This window comes from Cyprinus carpio, chromosome B2 (assembly GCF_018340385.1).
Source record: "Cyprinus carpio isolate SPL01 chromosome B2, ASM1834038v1, whole genome shotgun sequence".
In the NCBI taxonomy this organism is placed as follows: domain Eukaryota; kingdom Metazoa; phylum Chordata; class Actinopteri; order Cypriniformes; family Cyprinidae; genus Cyprinus; species Cyprinus carpio.
In genome coordinates, this window is record NC_056598.1 from 15,087,111 (window position 1) to 15,109,659 (window position 22,549).

Here is a 22,549-nt window from a genome sequence, read left to right on the forward strand (position 1 = left end):
TGTTGATCAAATAAATACAGCCTTGGTGAGAATATGTCGATGTGGAATGTTATACTATAATTATTTTGCCTAACATAATTTTTTTCATTTGCTGAAAATATAGTTTCAGTGAACGACGATGCTCTTCCATTACATTGGCTTGCTTTCTTTCTCAGTAGTATGTGAATGTATCATTCACAGTCCAGGGACATTTATTAACATTTAAAGAGGTAAATGTGGTCGGTGTTGTTTTCAAGTTGAAAACCAAGCATGTCATGTACACTGAGCACGACTTGAGCGGCTGTTCCTGTTTCTGCAGTGTCATACATGAGTTCACAGCAGTAGTTGGTTTCCCAGTGACGCAGTTAGTGCTTCCTCTTTAGTGAACTCAGGCACATTCTCTCCTCTCTTCCCCTGATTAAGCTTTAATGAGTCTGACAACATGCTAAACAGCTTCACAGCTTCTTTCAACTCATGAACTCATCATCATCTCCACAATAACCTTCCGATCACGCTCTCTGCATATCATTTGGATGAAAGCAGGAATTTGTCAAAGAAAATTGTAAATGTCGCTGATGTGAGGATAATGACCCGTGTTAGACAGTGTGCCTTTGTTTTCCAGTGCCAGCTTACCAATTCATTCCATTACACACGTAAGAGGCACAGCCAAGTGTTAAATGCTTGTTTCACTCGTCTGGATAATAAATGGAAATAAGCACTGCTTCAGTGTCACAGTAAACATGGAAAACTGCTGCAAGGTTTATTTATTAATTTATTGGGGTTTTTCTGCAGCTTCCTGACACATTTTACATGCAAGATGGGTTTAGTGGTTTATAAGCTGGCTTTTGGTAGATACAATGGTAACCTAGAGAATAATAATGAATTAAGTTATTGAGAGAACGCATAACTCCGCGATTGCATTTGAAAACACATGTAATCATGGCCTGAATGTCTGCTTTTGTAGGACCATGAACAGAGGAGAGTACTCCATAATCGCTCAGCTGAAGAAAGAAAGTAAGTCTGAGTGTTCCCATCCCTCTTCTTTCTCTTTCTCTCTCTGTATGTGTCAGATGTTGGGGAAGGAGCGGTAAGCTGACATGATTGTGACATAATTTAATGTGAAACTGACTCTGTGGTGGTAATCAGTTCTCTTCTGTGGTTTACACAACATTGCAACATATAAGACAAGGTGAACACAATTTTCAAAATGTAAATAAGTTTCAAAATGGGCTAAATGGTTACATACAGTGGAGGACAACAGGAGAACTACTTGTAATTTATTGTCTGCTTGCACCAATAATGAGCTGACGTGGGATGTATGAAGCTGTTGCACTAAACTTGTAGATTTACACTGACTTATGAAGGATTTATATTGGAAGAACACCCAGCCTGTTTAGTGTTGGCCTTCATCTTTCTTTCTTTCTTTCTTTCTTTCTTTCTTTCTTTCTTTCTTTCTTTCTTTCTTTCTTTCTTTCTTTCTTTCTTTCTTTTTTTTTTTTTTTTTTTTTTTTTTTTTTTTTTTTCTTTCTTTATATTTTGTTTTTTTTTTTATTTATTTATACTTTTTTCTTTCTCTCTCTCTCTCTCTCTCTCGTTCTTTCTTTCTTTCTTTCTTTCTTTCTTTCTTTCTTAGTTAATATATTTTTCAAAACTTAAACAAAAATAAAACATTATAGAACAAGAACAAGAGGGTGAATACAGAGAGAGTTTTTTATTTATTGTATGTAATATGGGAAGTTTTAAAGCTTATTTGGAGATCATGAAGTGAATACTAAACATAAATCTGAGGGTTTGTGAGTTACTAAAAAGATAATTAATGAAATATTAAAAAAGAAAATTGAAATAAATAATTTAACATTTAAAATCAAAATAAAATGTACTTAAAAAAATTATATATTTTATTTGGTGACTGTATGAATAATTTAAATGGTAACACACTCTTTCCATTACTTTAATGTACTTTAATTTACCATTTTCAACTTTTTTTTAAGTTATATGATATTCCAACACAATTTCACAATTTCAACACAAGTCCATTTATAAATTAAGTTTTATAATTTAAGTTGAAATGACTTTTACAGCCAATTTGGTGAACAGTGAACATGCAAATGTGTTGTTAAATTATTAAAATATTAAATATTAATAACTTAAAATATTATATTTTAATTTGAAATATTAACTTAAAATCTCAAGTTTAAATAGAGTGTCAAACAGATTTGATTTGGAAAAAGTTTGTCAAACCCTCAGGTAACATTCTTTCTGAAATGGTCTAAATGGCATTGGTGTTCATTCTGTTTTTCACCCGATTCTCTCTTTATACCCCCACAGTGGATGACCAATGGATGAACTACATCTCTATTTGTGGTCTGAGGACTCATGCGGAGCTGCAAGGCAGACTGGTGACTGAGCTCATCTATGTTCATAGCAAGCTGCTCATTGCTGATGACAACACTGTCATTATTGGTGAGTTAACAATGTTACATTCCCACGCCTGCTTTTCTCTGTAATTGTTAAGCAACTCGCTGCATGTAATTTCTTTTTGGCTAGAGCTTTATACTCCCCCTTGTGGAGGACTGTGGTCAGTTTGAAGGATAAACGTTGAGGCCACACATAATCATTGACTTGGCAAATAAATAGCTGGTTTTCACATTTGCCCACTCATTTCCCTAAAATTGTATATCTAGATTGACGTCAACAGACTTTTGCATCCAATTTAAGTGATTTTTTTTATGAGGAAAATATTGTGGTCTGTGTAGTTTACACATGACTGCACTACCAGATGTGCAGTATTGACATTTGCTCTGCAGCTAAAGCTAAAACCTATCTTCATGTCTTCTGAAAGATGTATCAAAGATAAAAAAAAAAAAGTTCAAATAATACTTTTTACGAGGAGCGGAAGAAACTCATAAAAGATAAGCGAGTGTCATTTCAGATAAAGCTTTAGATTTCTGGGGAAGATACAAGAAATCAAATGAAGAAAGCCATAGATCAGAAGGAGGCAGACGGGAACATTTAGCCGCACACTGAAATTGAGTTATGTCTGATTCTGTAGGTGGAAGATTCGTGTGCTATTGAATTAAATGCCTCAAGATCCAATCACTTATAAAACAATGAATAAAATTGAATCGCAGAGTATTAAAAAAAGTCTTGTTTTGTTGTCTGTGATTATTATTTGTCTTAATATTTTAGATTGAGGGAGTCATGATGACCAGTGTGTTTCCTTTTAGCACACAGGTTTTTTATATATATATTTATTGCAATCTATGAAACAGCTCAGACTTGTTTTGCTATTAAAGCTACTAGCCATTTTTATTTATTTAAAACATTTCCAGGATTTTTTTTTAAATGAAATATTCTATTAAATTTGTATTGTTTTAATGGAATATATTTTAAAGATTTTTAATTCTATTTTATTTCAGACTACTTTAGTGTTATATCACCTTAAACAAAATCCAGTTATTGTTTATTCTTTTTCTTGTCTCTTCTTAATTAATTAATTTATTTTACAGGCTCTGCCAACATTAACGACCGCAGCATGCTGGGGAAAAGGGACAGCGAGGTAGCTGTGATTTTTGAAGATTCAGAAACAACGCCATCAGTGATGGATGGTCAAGAGTACCAGGCTGGCAAGTTTGCTCTGCAGCTCAGACTGGAGTGCTTCAAGTAAGATCTGATGGAAAGCCAAGCATCCTAGTGTTAGCAAAACAACTGAGTCACGGCTGAAACTCTTTGTTTTGTCATAAACCAGAACCATTCTCGGTGCCTTTGATGATCCAACCATTGATGTCAGTGACCCCATCAGCAACGGATTCTACAAAGACGTCTGGATGAGCATTTCGGGTCGGAACGCCACCATCTACGAGAAGGTGCATGTGATTCCTTGTGTCTTTGTCCACTCGCTCCTGGGCATGTAATGGAATTTATGATGGCTACTTTCCATCTTCCTGTTATGTGGAGCATTTGAATTATGATTTAGAGGTGTTGCTCAGTCATTTGTCAGATAGGTATTGCTCTCAATCACCGTTGAATCTCTCAGACTCAGTCGGTTGTTTGGCTGTCTCATGGCAGGCCAGTAATAATGAGGCTTAATGGAATGAGAGATTCTTATTTTGAGCCACCATTGTAGGCTGGCAATTTCAGTAAATACCTCACACACATCAGCCACACAACCAAATGTTTCACACATACACGCACACAATTACGAAGCTTTAGTTCCCTCCTTAAAGGTGCAAGGCTTCCATTCCATTCCATAAAATATTTTTTTTTTATTATTAATTTTAATAATTATTTTAAGTCTGTATATATATATATATATATATATATATATATATATATATATATATATAATATTTATTTATTTTTTTATTATTATTTTTTTTGTGTGTGTGTGCAAGGTTTGAGTAACAACAACTCACTTTATCATGATAACCTTCCATCATTAGGCATTTTATTTTAAAAAAAAAAAAATTAATGGTGACAAATACACCTGCATATTTCTAAACTATATGTAACCTAGGTTTTGCAAAATTGGTTCATGGTAGTGCCGTCAAAAAATTAATCGCAATTAACCACATCCAAAATAAAAGTTTTTGTTTACATAGTATATGTGTGTATGCTGTGTAGATTTATTATGTATATATAAATAAACACCCATGCATCTATATATTTAAGAAAAATGTTACGTTTGTATATTAAATGTTTATATATATATAATAAAAATTATATAAATATAAACATATATACATGTAAATACATCTAAATATTTTTGAAATATATACTGTATGTGTGTGTATTTATATATACATAATAGATTATTTTTCGGTTATTTTTCCTAACTGAAAACCGACGCTGGTTAACCAATTATTAGCCGTTAACCGACAAGATTATTTTAAATTAGAATTGAATTGAAGTGTCTATGACCCCTTAAAAATACTAAAAATAAAAATTCCCGGGGATTGATTCTACATGCCAAAAAGTAAATATATTTTTAATTAAATAATAATTAAGAAAATGAACGAAAAATGTAGTTTTGGTTCATTTTTGTGCTGTGTGAAAGGAAACCAGATGGCAGAAAGCGGCATCCTATTTTTCTATAGGCTTATTTTACTCACAAAGATTTGCTTTTATTGTGAATGTACACAAAGGCAAACCATTTACAGTTCCGATTATCTTTATGACTAAAAAGAGTAGTTGCTTCCACTGGAAAGAATTCAAGTGATTGCGCTGGCGCCGTATGCGCGCACACAGTTAAGCTTTGCTACCTTGACAATGCAGCCTGTTCATTATCATAATAAAATAGTCAGTCAAAAAACAAAAAAAAGTTTAAATATGTAGTATAATCTGTGCCATTAAGTGTTATCACTGTACTGCCATGATGTTATGCAAAACATTTTGTTTTACATGGATATTGGAACGCACGTGAAGTACATAATAAATAATAATTTGGCATTCAAATACATCACGAATACGGAAACATTTGATTTTGTGTCGAATGAGAGACTCGACATTGGTTTCAGTTTTGTTTTAGCCTAAATGAATTCGTTTTGGCTTGTCGTTTATATTGCTATAACTTCTTAAAGGGTTTATTTTTAATTTTAGTTCTTTTCTAAATACTGTTAATTGAAAGAATTTGTTGTGGAGTGAAGGGAACTAAAATAGCCTAGCTTTGTTTACAGTTTATTATAATGTTTGTAAACATTTCGCATCGGCATTAGGCCTATTTCTGAATGAAATAATAAAATGTGACTTATTATATGCAAATTATGTTTTTTTTTTTTTTCCTATACAACTAAAAATTTTATACGTGTAGCATATTTTAACCATGCAGCAAACCTTTTCAGATATTTTTATAAATTACTGAAAATAAATAAAAAAATGACTTTTCAAACTTTTTTAATTGTTTTATTTATTTGTTTGAATTATTAGTTTTAATTTTTTGGTTAACCAGTTAAAATGAACATCCTTAATACATAACAAATATACACAGTACACACAGATATATTATGTAAATAAAACTTTTATTTTGGATGCGATTAATCATTTGACAGCAGTAGTTTATGGTTAAGAAGATGAATAAAAGCCAAACAACAACAACGACAAATACTTTCTGCAATTTTGTTATTTATATGTGGAAAAAAAATCTTTAGATACAACCACCATCAGTTTTTTTAGTTTGTGTACACTTAAATATTATTTTAGTATTTATACTGTATATACAATATGTTTATATATATATATATATATATATATATATATTAGTCTTTTAAATTAGCTTTTATACCTAATTTTAATTTTTTTTATTAAAATTTATATTTATGTTTTAGTATTTTTGTTGTGTGCTTTTGTCAGATTATTATTATTATTATTATTATTATTATTATTATTATTATTATTATTATTATTATTATTATTATTATTTTCGGATTTAGTTTGTTATTTGAATACTTAAACTTTAGGTCCTTTAGTTGCCAAAAAAATTGTCATGAGCATACTAAAATGAATTTCTCATCTGTTCTGAATTTTAAAATACATTGTAAGCGGCAAATAAAACTGAGGACTGTTGATGTGGTGGCATTGCAGGTTTTCCGATGTCTGCCCTCAAGTCTGGTAAGGAACAAACAGGAGCTCATGAGCTTCCAGTTCAAACCAGGTCTTGATAAAGAGGACCCTGTTAAAGCTCAGGAGCTGCTGAAGAAGATTAGAGGCTTCCTGATCCAGTTTCCACTAGAGTTCCTCTGTGAGGAGAACCTCATGCCCTCAGTAGGCACCAAAGAAGCCATGGTGCCCACTGAGATCTGGACCTGATGGCACCAAATAAGAAGCACAAAAACAACAATCCACTTCCAACATGAGGGGAAAAACAAAGACACCACTATGGTGGACAAAACTTCTTCTGTTGTTGATAAGGAGGAGTGGTTGTTATGAAGATTTTTTTTTGTTTTTTTGTATTTTTTATCAATGTTATAAATGTACATAATGATATTTTATAAGAGATTATCAGCACATATTGTGCTTTTAATATAATGTATTTAATGAAAGTCGCCTCTCTGAGATGCCAAACAGAAGGGCTTTTTAAATAAATATTTTCATTCTAATGTACATATAAAGTGGATTTGAATTGTATTGCTATAGCTATAGCTAATGTGTAGAGGCAGCACTCAAAGTGGAGGCCAAAATGGAGAGTGGAAGGCCTGTCAGATATAATTTTGTCTTCAGCACAGCGTCCCCAGTGGAAACGCATCCATGACAGTCTGAGTACAGTGATATGTGTTTTCTGTCTGGTGAACCAGTCTGCAGAGGCTTTTACTGTCCAGCCTCGCTGCCTGTGTCTAAGTGTCAGTGCTCTGGGGAGACCAGACAATCTGTCTGTGAATTAAAGTGCTGAGTAACTGAAGGAAATGGTTGCCTCTCATCACCAAACAGCAACGTGTGGCGTCCAATCTTACATTTTCCTCTTCACAAATGTGACACAGGTCGGTTTTCACGAGTCAGCGGTTATTACCATTTTCACATTGTCCCTTGGTGTTTGAATATCATTGGGTCAGCCTTTTTCTGCAGTTTGCCACTCTTCTTATTTTTGGTGATATTTTCATGTTTTTAGTTCTGTTCTTTTTTTCCCCCTGAAATAAAAAGTAATGTATTGGAATATACTAGCATTCAAAGTTTGGGATCAGTAAGAGTTTTTAATGTCTTTTAAAGAAGTCTGTTATGCTTACCAAGGCTTCATTTAACTGTAATTACAGTAAAACAGTAATATTGTGAAATATACAATTTTACAACTGTTTTAATATATTTTAAATAGTAATTTATTACTGTTATGGTAATGTTAAATTTTCATCAGTCATTACTCCCATTTTTAGTCACATGATCCTTCAGAAATCATTTTAATATGCTAATTTGGTGCAGAAACAAAAAAACATTTCTTATCAATGTTGAAAACAGCTATGCTATTTATTATTTTTGTGGAAACTTGATGCGTTTTTGCTGGATATAAGGCATTTATTTTAAATAAATTATTTTGTAAAAATCATGTTTACTGACCCCATACTTTTGAACGTTAGTGTTTCAAAATATGCAACTGTTTTACTATTATAATGCGACTCGTTTCTCATTTCTGTGGCTCATTTCTAGTTAGTGAAAAATGTGCATTATAAATCTGAATATACAGCCAAATCAAAAGTGGGCACACTTAAATAATGCCTAAATAGTCAGTTTTGTCTAAAACCTTCTTTCTTTGAAAAAGATGCACAAATCAAACATAGCTTCTGAATCTGTTAAAATAGAAAAGATGTTGTTTTAACATTCATCAACATGTTTTTCGGTTTATTTCAATATGTATAACTGATTTTGAAGATTCAAGCTGGCTGCTGCATCAGTTGGTGACAGCAAAGCCAAACCCAGCTGAATAACATGGAGCTCACGGGGAGAAACAACTCCTGTGCCACCTTTTCTAGTACATTTCATACAACCAGCATGTTGTCTGTAGTTACATTAACTGTGAATTTGACAGACAAGGTATATTTTAACCGTGATTCCATTTCGATCTGTGTAAATGCATTTGTTCAGAAATTTGCACTGAATAAGTTTCAAATAAATTGCAAAAACTCTTAGTTGTGTGAATGGTTTCCTTGAGGTGTTTTACTGCAATAGCTGATCTTAAATCATATTCTAATGTTGTCTTATTTTCCATTTTAACACCGAAATGCAATCAAAACATGCCCTTTAGGCACCAACGGCTGTTACAGAGGTTTAAAATATGAGTTGTATCCTCGTGAGCATTAGTTTTAACGCCGTCATTTCGCAGGGGAACTGGCTCTGATCCGTGCCCAAACCTGGAAGTCTTGAAACACAATCATTATGAAGCAATTTAAATGCAAATCTGGCCACTGGCTCATCCCCAAATGTGCCTCATTGGACGAGACACCTGATAGAGAGCGGCTAACATTAATGACATCCTCTGAGTGGAATCCTGTTCGGAGGTATTGAAATCAAGAGTGAAAAGAGTTGATAGATTATCTCTGTGACCTTAATGTCTTTTTATCGTTGATGGTCTAAAAGCCTTCATCCGACTCATCAGCATCCAGACCTTGAGCATTGGGTTTCTTCAAGAGCTATCTGGTCTATTGCTGATCTGTCATGCCTCACTAACTACATGTGTCATTTGAAAACAGGATCACTGTCTCAATTACTGTGTACTGTAGTTCTCTGGTATTGTGCAGTGGCTCATTAAACAGATTGTCCTCTTCTGAAATGAGAAAAGCAGTCTCTGGCAAATTTGCACTGATGTTCACAAGTATTCAGAGTCCATATGTTGATAATTATGTGTTTTTGCACTGCTCATTATTCTCATAATATAAACAGATACAGTATTGCTACTTGAAGTCTGCGATGCAGTACAATTCTTTGACTAGTTATGAAGCTTTCTAAATAAGCAAAATCACATGAGCAAGTGTTGATATTCAAACCAGAACAGAATGAGACTATGATGCTGTTTTTGCAACAACATTTTTAAAAAATAATATGAAGCAACTTGCATTTTAGACATAAAATTATTTTCCAATTACTTGGTCACAAAGCCACATCAGAAACAACCAACAACCATAGTGGCATTTTGTTCTTGAATCAGTCCGTTTTTAATGAATATTTTAAGTGAATGATTGAAAGCAACTATAGGCCTATGTATTTTGCTGTATTTTTGCAATTTTGGAGCCCTTCTACATTTAAGAGAGTGAAAAAAATATATATATATACAACGTTTTGGTGAAAACTATGTGAACATTTAATTACTATAATAGTAATTTCTCACAAGAAATAACATCAAAAGTGGAAAAAGTTGGTCAGAAACACACTACAATGCACACACTCCCCTTCAACCACAACTAAGACGCCATCTTTATTTTTAACTCAGCTGTCACGGAATGGAACGCACAGGATTGTTGGATATTAAAGGCAGAGAAGGATATGTCTATGCTGTCTTCAAAAGTCAGTCAGATGAAGGTATCTCAGGAGACAGGAAGTGAAGCATTTTTCAGATTTCAGACGCAGCCAACATGTTAATTCAGTAAAGCACTCTGCCCCTTCACAGATTTTACCACTCACCAAACTAATACTCCAATCAGAGTCCTTGTGGTACTTTTTGGAAGTCAGTGTACCATTAGAATGATTTTAAAAGTGATATTTCAAGGTAAAAAAAAATCACTCATAAAGACAACCACTTAACGCCACCTACTGGAGTCACTCAAAACACGCCCACCAGACGTGTAACAGGAAAAAGCTGCTCATCCGATCAGGTCCGTATCCCAATCTATTGTATAGAACATAAAATATGTGAAAATGTTTCTGAATATCTTTTAATTGAAAAGGGATACTTCTAAACAGCTAAGCAAAGCCAAATTCTCCTAGAGTCAAACTTCCAAAAGTCCTCAGGATTAATTAAAAGTAGTTACAGTAAGTTAATAAATTATTATTAATTCATTAAAATAATAATTAAATCTAACCTAAATAAATAAATACACTGAAATCATATAACTTTTTCATCCTTCAAAAACTATTGAAGAACATCCAATTCTGGAAACTTCTAGAATCATGAATTGCGCTTAATTATCGTGGTTAATAATTAGCCTAATTTATTGTACCGACACAATAAATCCTGTTTTCAGTAGGTGGCCTTTGACTGACGAGAACTATTGCTCTAGATGGAGCTTCAGAAGGTCATATGATCACTACTGGATCCACCCCATTCCAGGCCCATGAGTGTAGATGTGTCTGCTTATATTTCAGCTTTTCCTGTTCTCCATTCCAGTTTTATGTAAGAACCATACCTCTTAACCCCAGGGCATACCTCCAACTGTGCCTTGTTGAATTTTTCTTTCTTTTCTTTTTTGCATTTTGAATTATTCATGTTTCTCTAAATGAGTAACTTTAAAAAGTAATATCAATCTCCAAGGCTTGTCACAGGCAGCCTGCTGGTAGTTCATTCTTTTTTCTGCTTAAAATAGATTTTTTTCTTCCATCTGTTACACTCTTTTTGTGGATTATAGACAGTTTTTATTTCTGTAAAGCATCTTTATTACAATAACACTGTTTAAAAGGTGTAAATTGAATTTAAATTGAACTAAACAGGCCAAGAATTCTTTTAGGCTTTAGTTAATCTTCCTCTCAGCTAAACAAGTATCATCCATGGTTTTCTCCCATATTTTCTGAAATTAAAAGCTCAAATTAACTTCGGCTGAGACAACTTACAAAATCTTTAAATTCAATCAGTTAAACTCATGCCAGAGTTATAACTTGAATCTGGAAATCAAAAAAATGATCACTTTGTGTATCACATTTGCTTCTTTGTTGGTCTCTGGAGTCTCAATTTAGCTTCACACAGTTTGCAGTGTCTCTCCTCTGTGATGTGTGGTAATTCACTGAAACATTGCAATGCTATATCTCAGTTCACAGTAACAGCCAGGGGGCAGAATTATGTACCTGTCTTTCACAACCTGTTATTACAAGGAAATAAGATGTTGCAGCTAATCCACAGGTAGACCTGAATAATGAAAAATGTTAAAAGCTGTTAAACAGGAAGTATTTCTGAATTTAAAGATAACATTAAAACACGCTTAGAGTAAACATGTCATTCCTGGTTCTCTGTCTGTATATGTGCTCCTCACAACATGGAATCAATGCCTCATTCTGATCTTAATCAGTTGGAACTAAATTATGGGGTTTAAAACAAACCTATAACCTATAATAACTGTATGGCATTTTATTTAAAGGGATAGTTCACCCAAAAGTGAAGATTCTGTGATTAATTACTCACCCTCATGTCATTCCAAACCCTTAATACTAGGGTTGGGTTTCATTTGAATTTTATCATTTCCGATTCTGCTTTTCAATTCCGATTCTTTTCGATTCCCAGATTCCCAGAATCGATATCAATGTAATTAAATAATGATATCACACATTTATCCTGTGTCTCTTTTTTGGAAACCATTTATTGGAGCTGAATACAATGAACAAAAATCAACAGGTTACATAAAAACTGGACTCTTTAAGAGCTGTTTAATGAATTAATGATTCACTCAAGTTGAACTTGTTTCATTACTGGATTAATTTACCATTCTTTAACAAATCTTTTGTACGATTCAAAGAAAAATACATTTTAACAGCCCCTTTTCGCCACCTGGCGTAACAATGTAATGATAAATCTTCATTTGGAATGTCAAATTACTTTATGTCAAAAGGTGATTTACTCTATTTTAATCGATACCATACACATCGTATACAGTTTATATCTTAACTGTAAACTTTCATCCCAGTACTTCTGTGATTAGAATGTTTGTGGCTGAAAAGACTATGAAGCTGTTTCATTCATGACAGACGGCGGCTCTCTTGAGGTCAATGGCAGCGCAGCCGCGAACACAAATTTAAATGTTGAAATCACACTGATGTAATAGTACGCTGCACAACAACAAGTGAACACAACATTGTAATCGCACACGTCAAAGGTTGAGAATTGAAACAGAAAAATCATTGTAATTTAGGAATATAATCATGTTGGTGTTTGAATCGTGTTCGCGATCTTAACGATCTATTAAATTAACTCTCATCCATCCCTCGGGTCATTTTGATATATATATTTTTAGCCTTCGGGTCATTTTGACCCGCGAGGGACACTTTTGTTATAGGTTTGGGCGGGGCGGATGAGATTTAAAGTGCATTGCAAAGATATTATAGCTTTTTTGGCTTCTGATCACAAATGTAGCCAAACTTTGGAGCACTTAGATTAGCGAGCAAGGTCTTGGCAGATCGCTAGGTCCGGTCCTCACAGATGAAAAAAAAAGCACATAGGAATGGACAGGCGGAATAAAATTTAGTATCTGATTCCCGACCTAAGGTATCCAATTCTGGAACTGGAATCGATTTTCGATTCCCAACCCTACTTAAGACCTTTGTTCATCTTCGGAAAACAAAAAGATATATTTAATGAAATCCGAGAGCTTTCTGACCCTCCATAGACAGCAATGCAACTACCACATTCAAGGCCCAGAAAGGTAACATTGTTAAATTAGTCCATGTGACATCTGTTGTAAACCATAATTTTATGAAGCTATGAATACTTTTTGTGCACGTTATAAAAGTAGTTTTGTTAACTTTTGTTATGTATCATTTTTTGAAGATGTTAATATTATGGAGCCGGCGTTCTGACGTAGAACCTGTGACATCTGTTGTAAACCATAATTTTATGAAGCTATGAATACTTTTTGTTAGTACTGTCATGAACGCATCTAATTTATTTATTTTGAATAAAGTCATTATTTTTGTTTCCTTCGCGCACAAAGAGTATTCTCATAGACTGAACCACTGATGTCACATGGACTATTAACGATCTCCTTATTACCTTTCTGGGCCTTAAACATGTCTGTTGCGTTAGTGTCTATGCAGGATCAGAAAGCTCTCGGATTTCATCAGAAATATCTTAATTTGTGTTCCGAAAATGAACAATTAAAAAAGTAGTAAATACTGCCTTAAGCAACTCAGTAATTAAAATCAGTAATAATCTTGATAATATACTTGGAAACACTCTAACTGTTGAGTAGTGGGCATCTCTCAAGGTCACTGATATACTCTACCTAGTTTTACAAATGAAACCATGGTAACCACAAATTAACCATAGTATTTGAAGTACAACTGTAAATGGAAATGGTAATCAATCCCCCCCAAAATCATAGTTACTATAATAAAACCATGGTTAATTTTCGTAAGGAATTATCTATTCTCTCAAAGCGCCACCTGGTGGACTGCATTACAAAAAACGTATAAACAGAGTATTGTATATAATCTGGACATTGTGAGTACTGGCATTATCCCCAAGCAGCGATACACCCTCTCCACAGAACTACTAATGTAAGTTTTATAGAAACTTTTTACCTCTATCTCATCTGAACAGGCTCTTCATGGACAGGGATCAATCCCTAGAGTTGAGCCGAAACCAGCTGCATTTTTCACAGTCATTAAAGAACAGTCTGAACGGGGAGATCAAGACTGTAGCAGATTCCAGGCCTGCACATGCTGCCTACGGTAGATATCACCTATAGATGTGTCCCCGAGGGCCCACTGCCAAGAGCTACAGTAAGTGCTGCATACTGACACTGCTGAATACACAAGCTGACTGCAGTGTGCCATTGCAGCTAGGAATTTAGGTAAGAAAACAAGTGTAACTCTAATGGTTGTAATGCCTTGACATGAGCACCAAACAATGGGTGGAACAAAAGAAAAAGAATTGTGGTAAACTGTCACCGCTATTTTATTTCATCATCCAGCTCTGCCAAGGGAAGTAATTGAGCTTGTGAATATACATTGTTTACATGGACAAATTCTAGAATTAAAATAGATAATAATAATAATAATAAGAAGAAGAAAACCTTTGCTCAATCTTAGACTAGTTGAAAATTAAAGATATGTGCAAAACTATGCTCAGATAGCTTTGGCCAAGAAAGGTGAATCATTGCTGCCAGATTTCGCAACCTGGTCTGAAATAAGCAGGGTTGCTTAAAAAGATAAGCCTGGGCTAGCATATATAGGAAAGTTACTTAAAAATAATATTTTATGGTTTCCATGGTGTTCTAGCTGTACACAGTTTCCAGTGTCTTTTCTGTAAAGCGTGTGGGAATTCCCTGTAAAACTGTAATGCTATTTCACAGTTCACAGTAACAGCCAAGAGGCAGAATGATGTACCTGACAGATAACCATCAAGAATTTTCCCTTTCATATCTGAAAACCCTGGGGTTAAAAATAAATGTATATCTTTTTATAAATGTAAATCTTTTTGTTTGCTTGAAGAGGTAGGTATATTTGCCAGACTGCATAACTGTATAACGGAAATGAGTTCAAAGAAGCTGCAATTCATTATTTCTTGAAAAAAAAAAAACAACAACAAAGATGCCAGAGTTACTGTATAATAAGTGGACATGGCAACACAGCACTGAATGCAGCTTAAGAGTCTCTCTTATATGGAAACTCGTTCTTCACAGCCCAGCACAAATCACTCTTCTGTGTCTTCAGTGCACACATTGCATGTTGGTTATATTATGTATTGCAGGCTGAGGGATTATGCACATTTGGTTGTAAAAAAAAAAACCCTCTTTCAGTCCATCATGTGGAGCTGAAAGGCTTTCTTGTTGTCCGCAGACTGACCAAATGTTCTTTCTTTTCACATTCGATTCTTCTATAACGGACTCCTGATTTCTTTTTATTCCGTGACAGCCTTTGAATGATAGCAGAGAAATTGCAAAAGACAAACCGGTCGGCTGATTCAGGTATAAATGGAAGGTACGTTTCTACTGAAGAAGCACCTCTGGGGCAACAGTTGCGCAACAAATACTTGCTAGAAATGTAACAAACATACTTTCTGCACAAATTTCACACAGTACCCACCTGGAATATTGTAGGGTTTGCGCTTCCTTCAGATGAAATTCAGATAAAGGTTTTAAGTGGGACACATTTCCTAGAAAATCCCTTTTCATGACTCATTGTTTAAATATCAAGGCAAATAGAGTGTAATCTGTCTTTTTATTTTGCCTACAGCAAGTAACCACCAGGGGGCGTCGGCCCTGGTCATCAACCCCAATTGCTCTCAGCGGCTATTTGCCCCATGTGGGTGGAACTATACCTATTGAATTTTGTTGTAGTATTCCATTTTGTGAGTCCCCTTGGATTAAAGCATCTGCAAATCTCCATCCTGGTGCACTGAATTCGGCCTGTTTCTCTGTAAACTGGAGGCAGCAAAAAGAGATAAATATATATATATATATATATATATATATATATATATATACTGCTCCGGGTGTGTGTTCACAGTGTGTGTGTGTGTGTTCACTGCTCTGTGTGTGTGCACTTCGGATGGGTTAAATGCAGAGCACGAATTCTGAGTATGGGTCACCATACTTGGCTGAATGTCACGTCACTTAAATATGCAAAAAGAGGTACTCAAATAAATATAAATGATCAGAAGAGTCATATCTGTTTGGAAACAGATTTTGGCTTCATGAAAAGCCCACCAATGAGCTACTTTTAAGCAAACTGTGATCTTTAACCTTAAAACACACACTTGAAGAGACTTGCATGCAAAACGACAAAGTTACACTTGCGTCCAGTAGTTGCCGAGAAGCTGTTTTGAATAGGAAATAATAAAAAGAATCCACGGAATTTTAATACAGTCTTACTAGAGAAACTCTGTGTATTTGATGTAATCTTCTCAAGTAATACAAGTTACGTTAAGGATGTTGTTTAATCACTAATAGACAATGACAGCAAAGTTGAAAATAGTTTCCTTTTAACAGAGAAAATAATTTCCTTTAAACAATTTATCAGTGGCGTTTGGCAATATCTCTTAAAGCCAACATGCGGTAGCAGCAAGTCTAAACAATTTTCTTTAACATTTAGGAAATATGTTTTGACAGATGATTTATATAATAGACCCTCTTCTCTAATGTCAGCCAGGAATGAACATGACTTGTCTCTTGACTGGTGTGTTAGCCTGCAACAAAACAGGAAAGCAGAACATGTAAGGAGTTCCTAAGAAGTGGATTAAACAATTATATAGGTCATGTTTCCAAGCAGAAATGTTCAGCTGAATTACAGGGTGGCTGTGCCAGACTGCAGTGGTTTGGATGAAGATGAGGATAATGTATTCCTTTAAATAGAAACAACAACAGATTAAAATGAGGGAAATCAGCCTGTATTTTGAAAGAAATTATATATTTCTTGTAGACCCCAATTTTTTATTTTTATTGAAAATTAAAGGAATGAACAGAATTGGTTTATTGTTACACTTCTTAAACATCAGAAAATAACTAAATCTGTTTTTATAAGCTGGAAAAGACACAGGTGCACAGTTCTTTGGAAACATCAAATGCAGAGGTGACTTCTTTTGGATGTTATCATTGCGGTTAAGACTGCGGATTATATCCCATTCATTCCTTATTTATACAGCACGGAAACTGTATCATTGTGGTGAACAAGTGAAAGTGTACCTGAAGGAATGTTAGTTAGATTTAGTCCTCAGCCAAGCAGATCTGTCAGGTGAAAATGCTTAAAAATCCCTTCAAGAGGTCCGTAAGAACCACTTAAGATACCTGCCTACAAAAGGGCAGCATAACACAGAATAATGAGATATGATGCTAGTGCAGGGGTGGCAAACGTCGGTCCTGGAAAGCTGCAGCCCTGCAGAGGTTTGCTTCAACCCTAATCAAACACACCTGAACAAGGTAATCAATGTCTGACAGGGTTACTAGGAAGCTACAGGCAAGTGAGTTCTTATTAGGGTTGGAGCTAAACTCTGCAGGGCTGCGCCTGCCAGAACCAGAGTTCGCCACCCCTGTACTAGTGTATTCCTTTAAAATATAAAAAACTTAACATAAAGTTAACTATGAGGAATGGCTGGGGGCAATAGAAATGAAACTGCAAAGGAAAGATTGCATATTTCTTGTATCAGTAAACAGTGGATGCAAACAAATGGACAAAATGGGCGGTGCTAGTGAGGCTGGCTCCGCCCCGTCTTTTAGCCACTCCCACACATCTGATTGATGCTACTCTCAAGACAAGCGGCGTTGAGATTTCAGCTACAGTGTTAGAGACCAAAAGATGTGTAGCTCCTGCTGAAAAACATGCTGTTCTCAGACCACACGTTGTTTCTGTTTGCTGGGGTCAAATCCAAGTGAAGTCTAGCAAAAGCATCGGTGGAATCCAGAGTTTAAAGACGGATTGTATAATAAGCACGAGCGATCAGCGAATCGAGATTTGAACGCGCTGCCGTAGGAGATCAGCCGACGGCTGCCTGAGATCTATTCAACAACATTTCTTTGTTTCTCTGTGTGATTCCGGTTTGCTTTCGTCTTTAATATGGCGAGCGATTCTCCGGCTCGGAGTCTGGATGAAATAGACCTCTCCGCGTTAAGGGTAAGTTATGTGTCCTTTATTGGAGATGCTCATTGATGTCTTTTGGTGTTGCGGTTGCGCCGTAATGGCAGGTGCAGCAATCAGTACAATAGTAGAAATGGAGTAAAATGTAAAATAACGGCTGTACGAACAGCGACAAGACGTTTTGTTTCTGAAAAAACCGTTTACCTTTCTTGTTCAGTCGATAAGAAGCTGTGGGGGGTTCCATTTATCAGATCAAATAGATGCTTTTTAAAACTTATTACAAATTATTGCAGAAAATGTCAATGAACTGATCCGGTTAATAAAAGAACACCCCGATTATCCTGATATCCACAGTCTTTTTTCTTTGGTATTGTTTGTGTACTGTACATGTTGTACTAGTCTGTTCTATTAAAGTAGTCCTACACTCTGACTGCTTCTCTTATAAGCATTTGTTTTATCAGGAGTTTTATAAATCAGTGTCTAGGAAAAAGAGACATCTTTACTAGAAGTCTAGTTTTAAACGCCAAGTTCTTTAATGTGATTGTGGTCATGCTGATTTGTTACATTCTTGAAAAACGTCAGCAAAAATTTATAGCAATGATCAAGAAAAAGTGATCGAATATTTTATATGCCCAATAAATACATACAGTATCAACACACACACACACACACACACACACGCATTTGTGGTTTACGGGGACTCTCCATAGGCGTAATGGTTTTTATACTGTACAAACTGTATTTTCTATCGCCCTACATCTAAATCTACCCCTTACAGAAACTACTGGCAATTTCTCAATTTCATAAAACACCGTTTTGTATGTTTTTTTTTTTTTTTTTTTTTTTTTTTTTTTTTTAAGCCTTTTATTTTTTGGGGACACAGGAAGTGTCCTCAAAAACCATATTTACGTTGTAGTACGTCATTTATACATATAATTATACACATTTGTGTCCTCATAAACCATATATACCAGTACACACACACACACACACACACACACACACACACACACACACACACAGACACACACACACACAGACAGAGAATCATCCATTATTATTTTCCAAAAAGTTTTGAAACATTTTTCAGTGTAATGTTGTTGTTGTTGTTGTTGTTGTTGTCGTGGTACATTTGTCATACATATCATGCATTTAATAAAATAATGCCATGAAGCTATGGCAAGGTTTTGTAGATTTTCTTTTTTTATTATTTGGAGAAAATCATGCCTTTTTATAAAAAGGCCAAAAAAAAATTGTCACATGGCCACAAAATGGCTTCCTGCATGTTGATTATGGCACACTGACTTTGAAGTTTTATTTTTTATTTTTCTAATTTAAGTATTATTTTTAAACAACAATTTCTTCACTGCTTACTTTTGGGGGGTATTAACAGCTTTAAATTCGTTTTTTTTTCTTTATGAGTAGCCTGTTTAAATAGTTATATCTTCTAGAACATTTTGACCATATATATATATATATATATATATATATATATATATATAATTTTTTTCACCAAAAAAATCACATTTATTTTGATTTCGAACTTGAAAACGCATTCATTACAGCAGAGGAATAGCATGTTTGATTAGCATTTTATTGTATTCATAAAAGAAGTAATAGATCTGACCCCCCCCCCCCCCCAAAAAAAAAAAAAAAAAAAACAGCACATCATTTCCCAATATATTTTTTTTTTTATACCACTGTTCATTCAATAGAAACAAATTTGATCTTGCTGTGTGCTGCTGCAGGATCTATCTGTGTCCAACCGGGAAACAGTGTGCCATATGCATGGCTTGATAAATGCTCAAATCCTTCTAATGCCACCAAATTACTCGCAGCATGTTTTCCAGTGACTTCTGAGTGGATAAACTAGGTTACTTCCTAACAAGGCTCCGTTTTTATGTGTCACTCCTCGGATTATAAAAACTGTGTCAGTCTGTCTAATTAGTGTGGGCGCGTATGTGCGTTGTCCTGTAGCTCAACTGGTAGCGCATGCAGCTGGGACGGCCTATAGGTCATGGGTTTGGTTCCTAGGGAGCATAAATTAGATAAATGCATCTGCTAAATGCATACATGTAAGTGTGAAAATATCTATACGTCTCATGACGAATGTGTTTGATAAGTAAATTAGGCACAATATAACTGGATGGGCAGTTTAAGGATGCCCATATGGCGAGGCACAGTTTCACAGCAGCCGTAAACTAATTACCCTGTGTGCTGTAGGATCTAATGGGCTAAAGGGATGCACGTGAAGTGCTCTTCTTTCTCTGCTCGCGAGGCTAAGTAGCGCGTGGGATGGAAAGATTACTGCAGATAGCCCTTTGAGTGCTTTTGATTTGGCCATCCATTGTGTCTGGTGCATTAGCTTCACCTTCCCTGCCTCCTCACACATGGATCTGTTTGCACGTACATGCTTCAACACTAAAGATCACATGGCGCCCCAGATATCGTTTATATTTTGAATGGGATTAGGTTAAGGGTTAATCTCCGTTTCATACAAGCCACGATCTCTGCCCTTCACCGAAGCAGTGAGTTTTGCAGGCCGCTCACGTCACTTCCTGGGGGAAGTCGGTGGGGAAAATGCAGATTGTAGTAAAACAACAAGGCTTATGATTTGTTAAAATAAGCACGTTGGTTTGTACTTGAGTCTAAAGAGACATTTTGGTGCTGACATGACCCTATTTTTGCTATATGTCCAGAACCCTCACTTGTTTATAAAATGTCACATGTGCACCTGGTAATGAATCCTTTGCTTTTATCTTACCGTTCATTTAAATGTAGTCTGTTGAGTGTGCTTTCTCGCGCATGTTGTGTTTGCGCGAGAACGGAAATAGGTCACCCAGAAGCAGAGCGCTGACATGTGCAGTAGTGGGGAAATGTTTCAGTGCAGCACATGCTCAGATGGGCCATTCATAAACTCTCTCTCTCTGGCACAGAAGCGGAGGTCTGTGTCCCACATACATGGGAGCCATGTTTGGCATCACCTGGTCAGCCTCACCTAGTCCTGAGGGACGACATCTGAAAATGAGCTTCTGTGCTCTGACCAGAAACCTTGAAATGAGATCCATGCCCTTTCTGTTTGTTGTCTGGCCATTTTTAGCTCTAAACACAAGTAGCGAAGACCTTGGTTTGTCGAGGGGTCGTGTACCGCTCAGCGGACGTGTTATTAGGCTTGGCTTTAATGTGGGTCGTCAGAACGACCTTCGTTCACCCATATTAATGAGGTAGTGTTTTTCTCAACTCAGGCGAGGTTTGTTGTACTCATGGATTTGACAGGCATGCGGTTTAGCCGTAGAAAATAGGGATGCATCGATCCAATACTCAGGATCAGTATCGCCTCCGATACTGGCATTTTCTGCCGGATCGGGTATCGGTCAGACGAGACCGATCGAACTCCGATATTGTGCGTATACTATTGTGTTATTGTTGAGCCCCACGGAAGGCACAAAAAGGCACACGTTTTCGTGCACTATATTTAAAGTGTTCTGAAGCTGTTCAATGTGATGTACAGATGAATATCTAATTCATTAAATTCAATTTCACATACACTCTTCTTTCCACTGTGGCTGTCTGTCATCCTCCATTCAGCAATCAAACTGCGTGTTGTGTTCGGTTACTTCAGTCAAAACGATGAAACTCTCTTCAAGAGCGCACAGTGACCGAGGTTTGAAACTGTTAAAAGAAAAGGCCCAATAAACTAACGCACAGATTTAATACACTACGTATCAATATCTCTTCCCTTTGTAAAGTTCTTTTAAAGCAGGATATGGGCCAATGATGTGACGGTAATTTATTATTTTGTTCAAAAATACATTTAGAATGGCATTCATACTGTACATGCAATGACTTGTTTCTGGAGGTGCTAGAGTAAAAAGTTAAAAATATAAGGCTGATACAACTGTGATACAAATAATTATTTCATTATTTCATAATTACGAAAAAAATGCAGAATTTTAAAGAATGAAAAGAACCTATGTCATATTTTTTTTTGTTCATTTTTAGAATTGTTAATGTGCTTATTAATATATTAAAAGGAAAACACTTTCAAATATTCCAAAATCTTGTGGTGAGATAGACAGATGCACACACACACGCAAAGATTAGGTTTAGTATGTTTTCATTATAATTTAAAGTAATAGATTTATTCAGCAAGGGTGTACCACTGTTTTCAAAATTGATAATAAGAAATGTTTGTTGAGCACCAAATCGGCATATAATAATGATTCCGGAAGGATCATGTGACACTGAAGACTGGAGTAATGATGCTGAAATTCCAGCTTTGCTTCACAGGTATAAATTGCATTTTAAAATATATCCTAATAGCAAATGTTCACATTCACAATATTGCTGTTTTTACTAATTTTCTGACCAAATAAATGATGTCTTTCTGAAACCTATATATAATATATATATATATATATATATATATATATATATATATATATAATTTTTACCATCTCCAAACTTTTGAATTTAGATGTTGTATGGTATGCAAATGCTTACCTTTTACTTATTACACCGCAACACATTTTTTAAATAATTAAATTGAAATTCAAGACCATATTAAACCAACAAAATAAATTTCTGTAAACTTGTCATCTGTGTTGAACATTTCCTTATAATGTGGACATTCTTATATGCCACAGACCCATTCATGATG

The 22,549-nt window shown here is 35.2% G+C and overlaps 2 protein-coding genes and 1 long non-coding RNA gene across 9 annotated transcripts in view; 2 read left to right on the plus strand and 1 right to left on the minus strand.

Moving 5' to 3' along the window:
* The window catches only part of LOC109087492 (phospholipase D1-like), a 31,410-nt gene extending 24,525 nt beyond the window's left edge, over nt 1–6,885 (plus strand). For both annotated transcript variants that reach the window (XM_042718269.1, XM_042718268.1), the window contains exons 22-26: nt 944–993; nt 2,308–2,442; nt 3,489–3,642; nt 3,728–3,845; nt 6,559–6,885. In XM_042718269.1, coding sequence (XP_042574203.1) covers nt 944–993; nt 2,308–2,442; nt 3,489–3,642; nt 3,728–3,845; nt 6,559–6,783 — 682 coding nt within the window. In that variant the 3' untranslated portion in view covers nt 6,784–6,885. The remainder of the gene's footprint in view (nt 1–943; nt 994–2,307; nt 2,443–3,488; nt 3,643–3,727; nt 3,846–6,558) is intronic.
* Nucleotides 6,886–15,928: 9,043 nt separating this feature from the next.
* LOC122136194 lies at nt 15,929–17,350 on the minus strand. Its single transcript, XR_006154010.1, has 3 exons — nt 17,001–17,350; nt 16,607–16,660; nt 15,929–16,504 (listed from the first exon to the last, which is right to left on the minus strand). It is a non-coding gene; the product is annotated as an uncharacterized LOC122136194 (long non-coding RNA).
* Nucleotides 17,351–17,404: 54 nt separating this feature from the next.
* Nucleotides 17,405–22,549, plus strand: part of LOC109055414 (TRAF2 and NCK-interacting protein kinase-like) — an 83,329-nt gene continuing 78,184 nt past the window's right edge. For 2 of the 6 annotated variants that reach the window (XM_042718272.1, XM_042718273.1), the window contains exon 1: nt 17,414–17,925. In XM_042718272.1, the coding sequence (XP_042574206.1) occupies nt 17,869–17,925 (57 nt within the window). In that variant the 5' untranslated portion in view covers nt 17,414–17,868. Of the gene's footprint in view, nt 17,926–22,549 lie in introns of all 6 variants that reach the window. The other 4 variants (XM_042718271.1, XM_042718270.1, XM_042718275.1 and 1 more) reach the window with 4 other exon arrangements.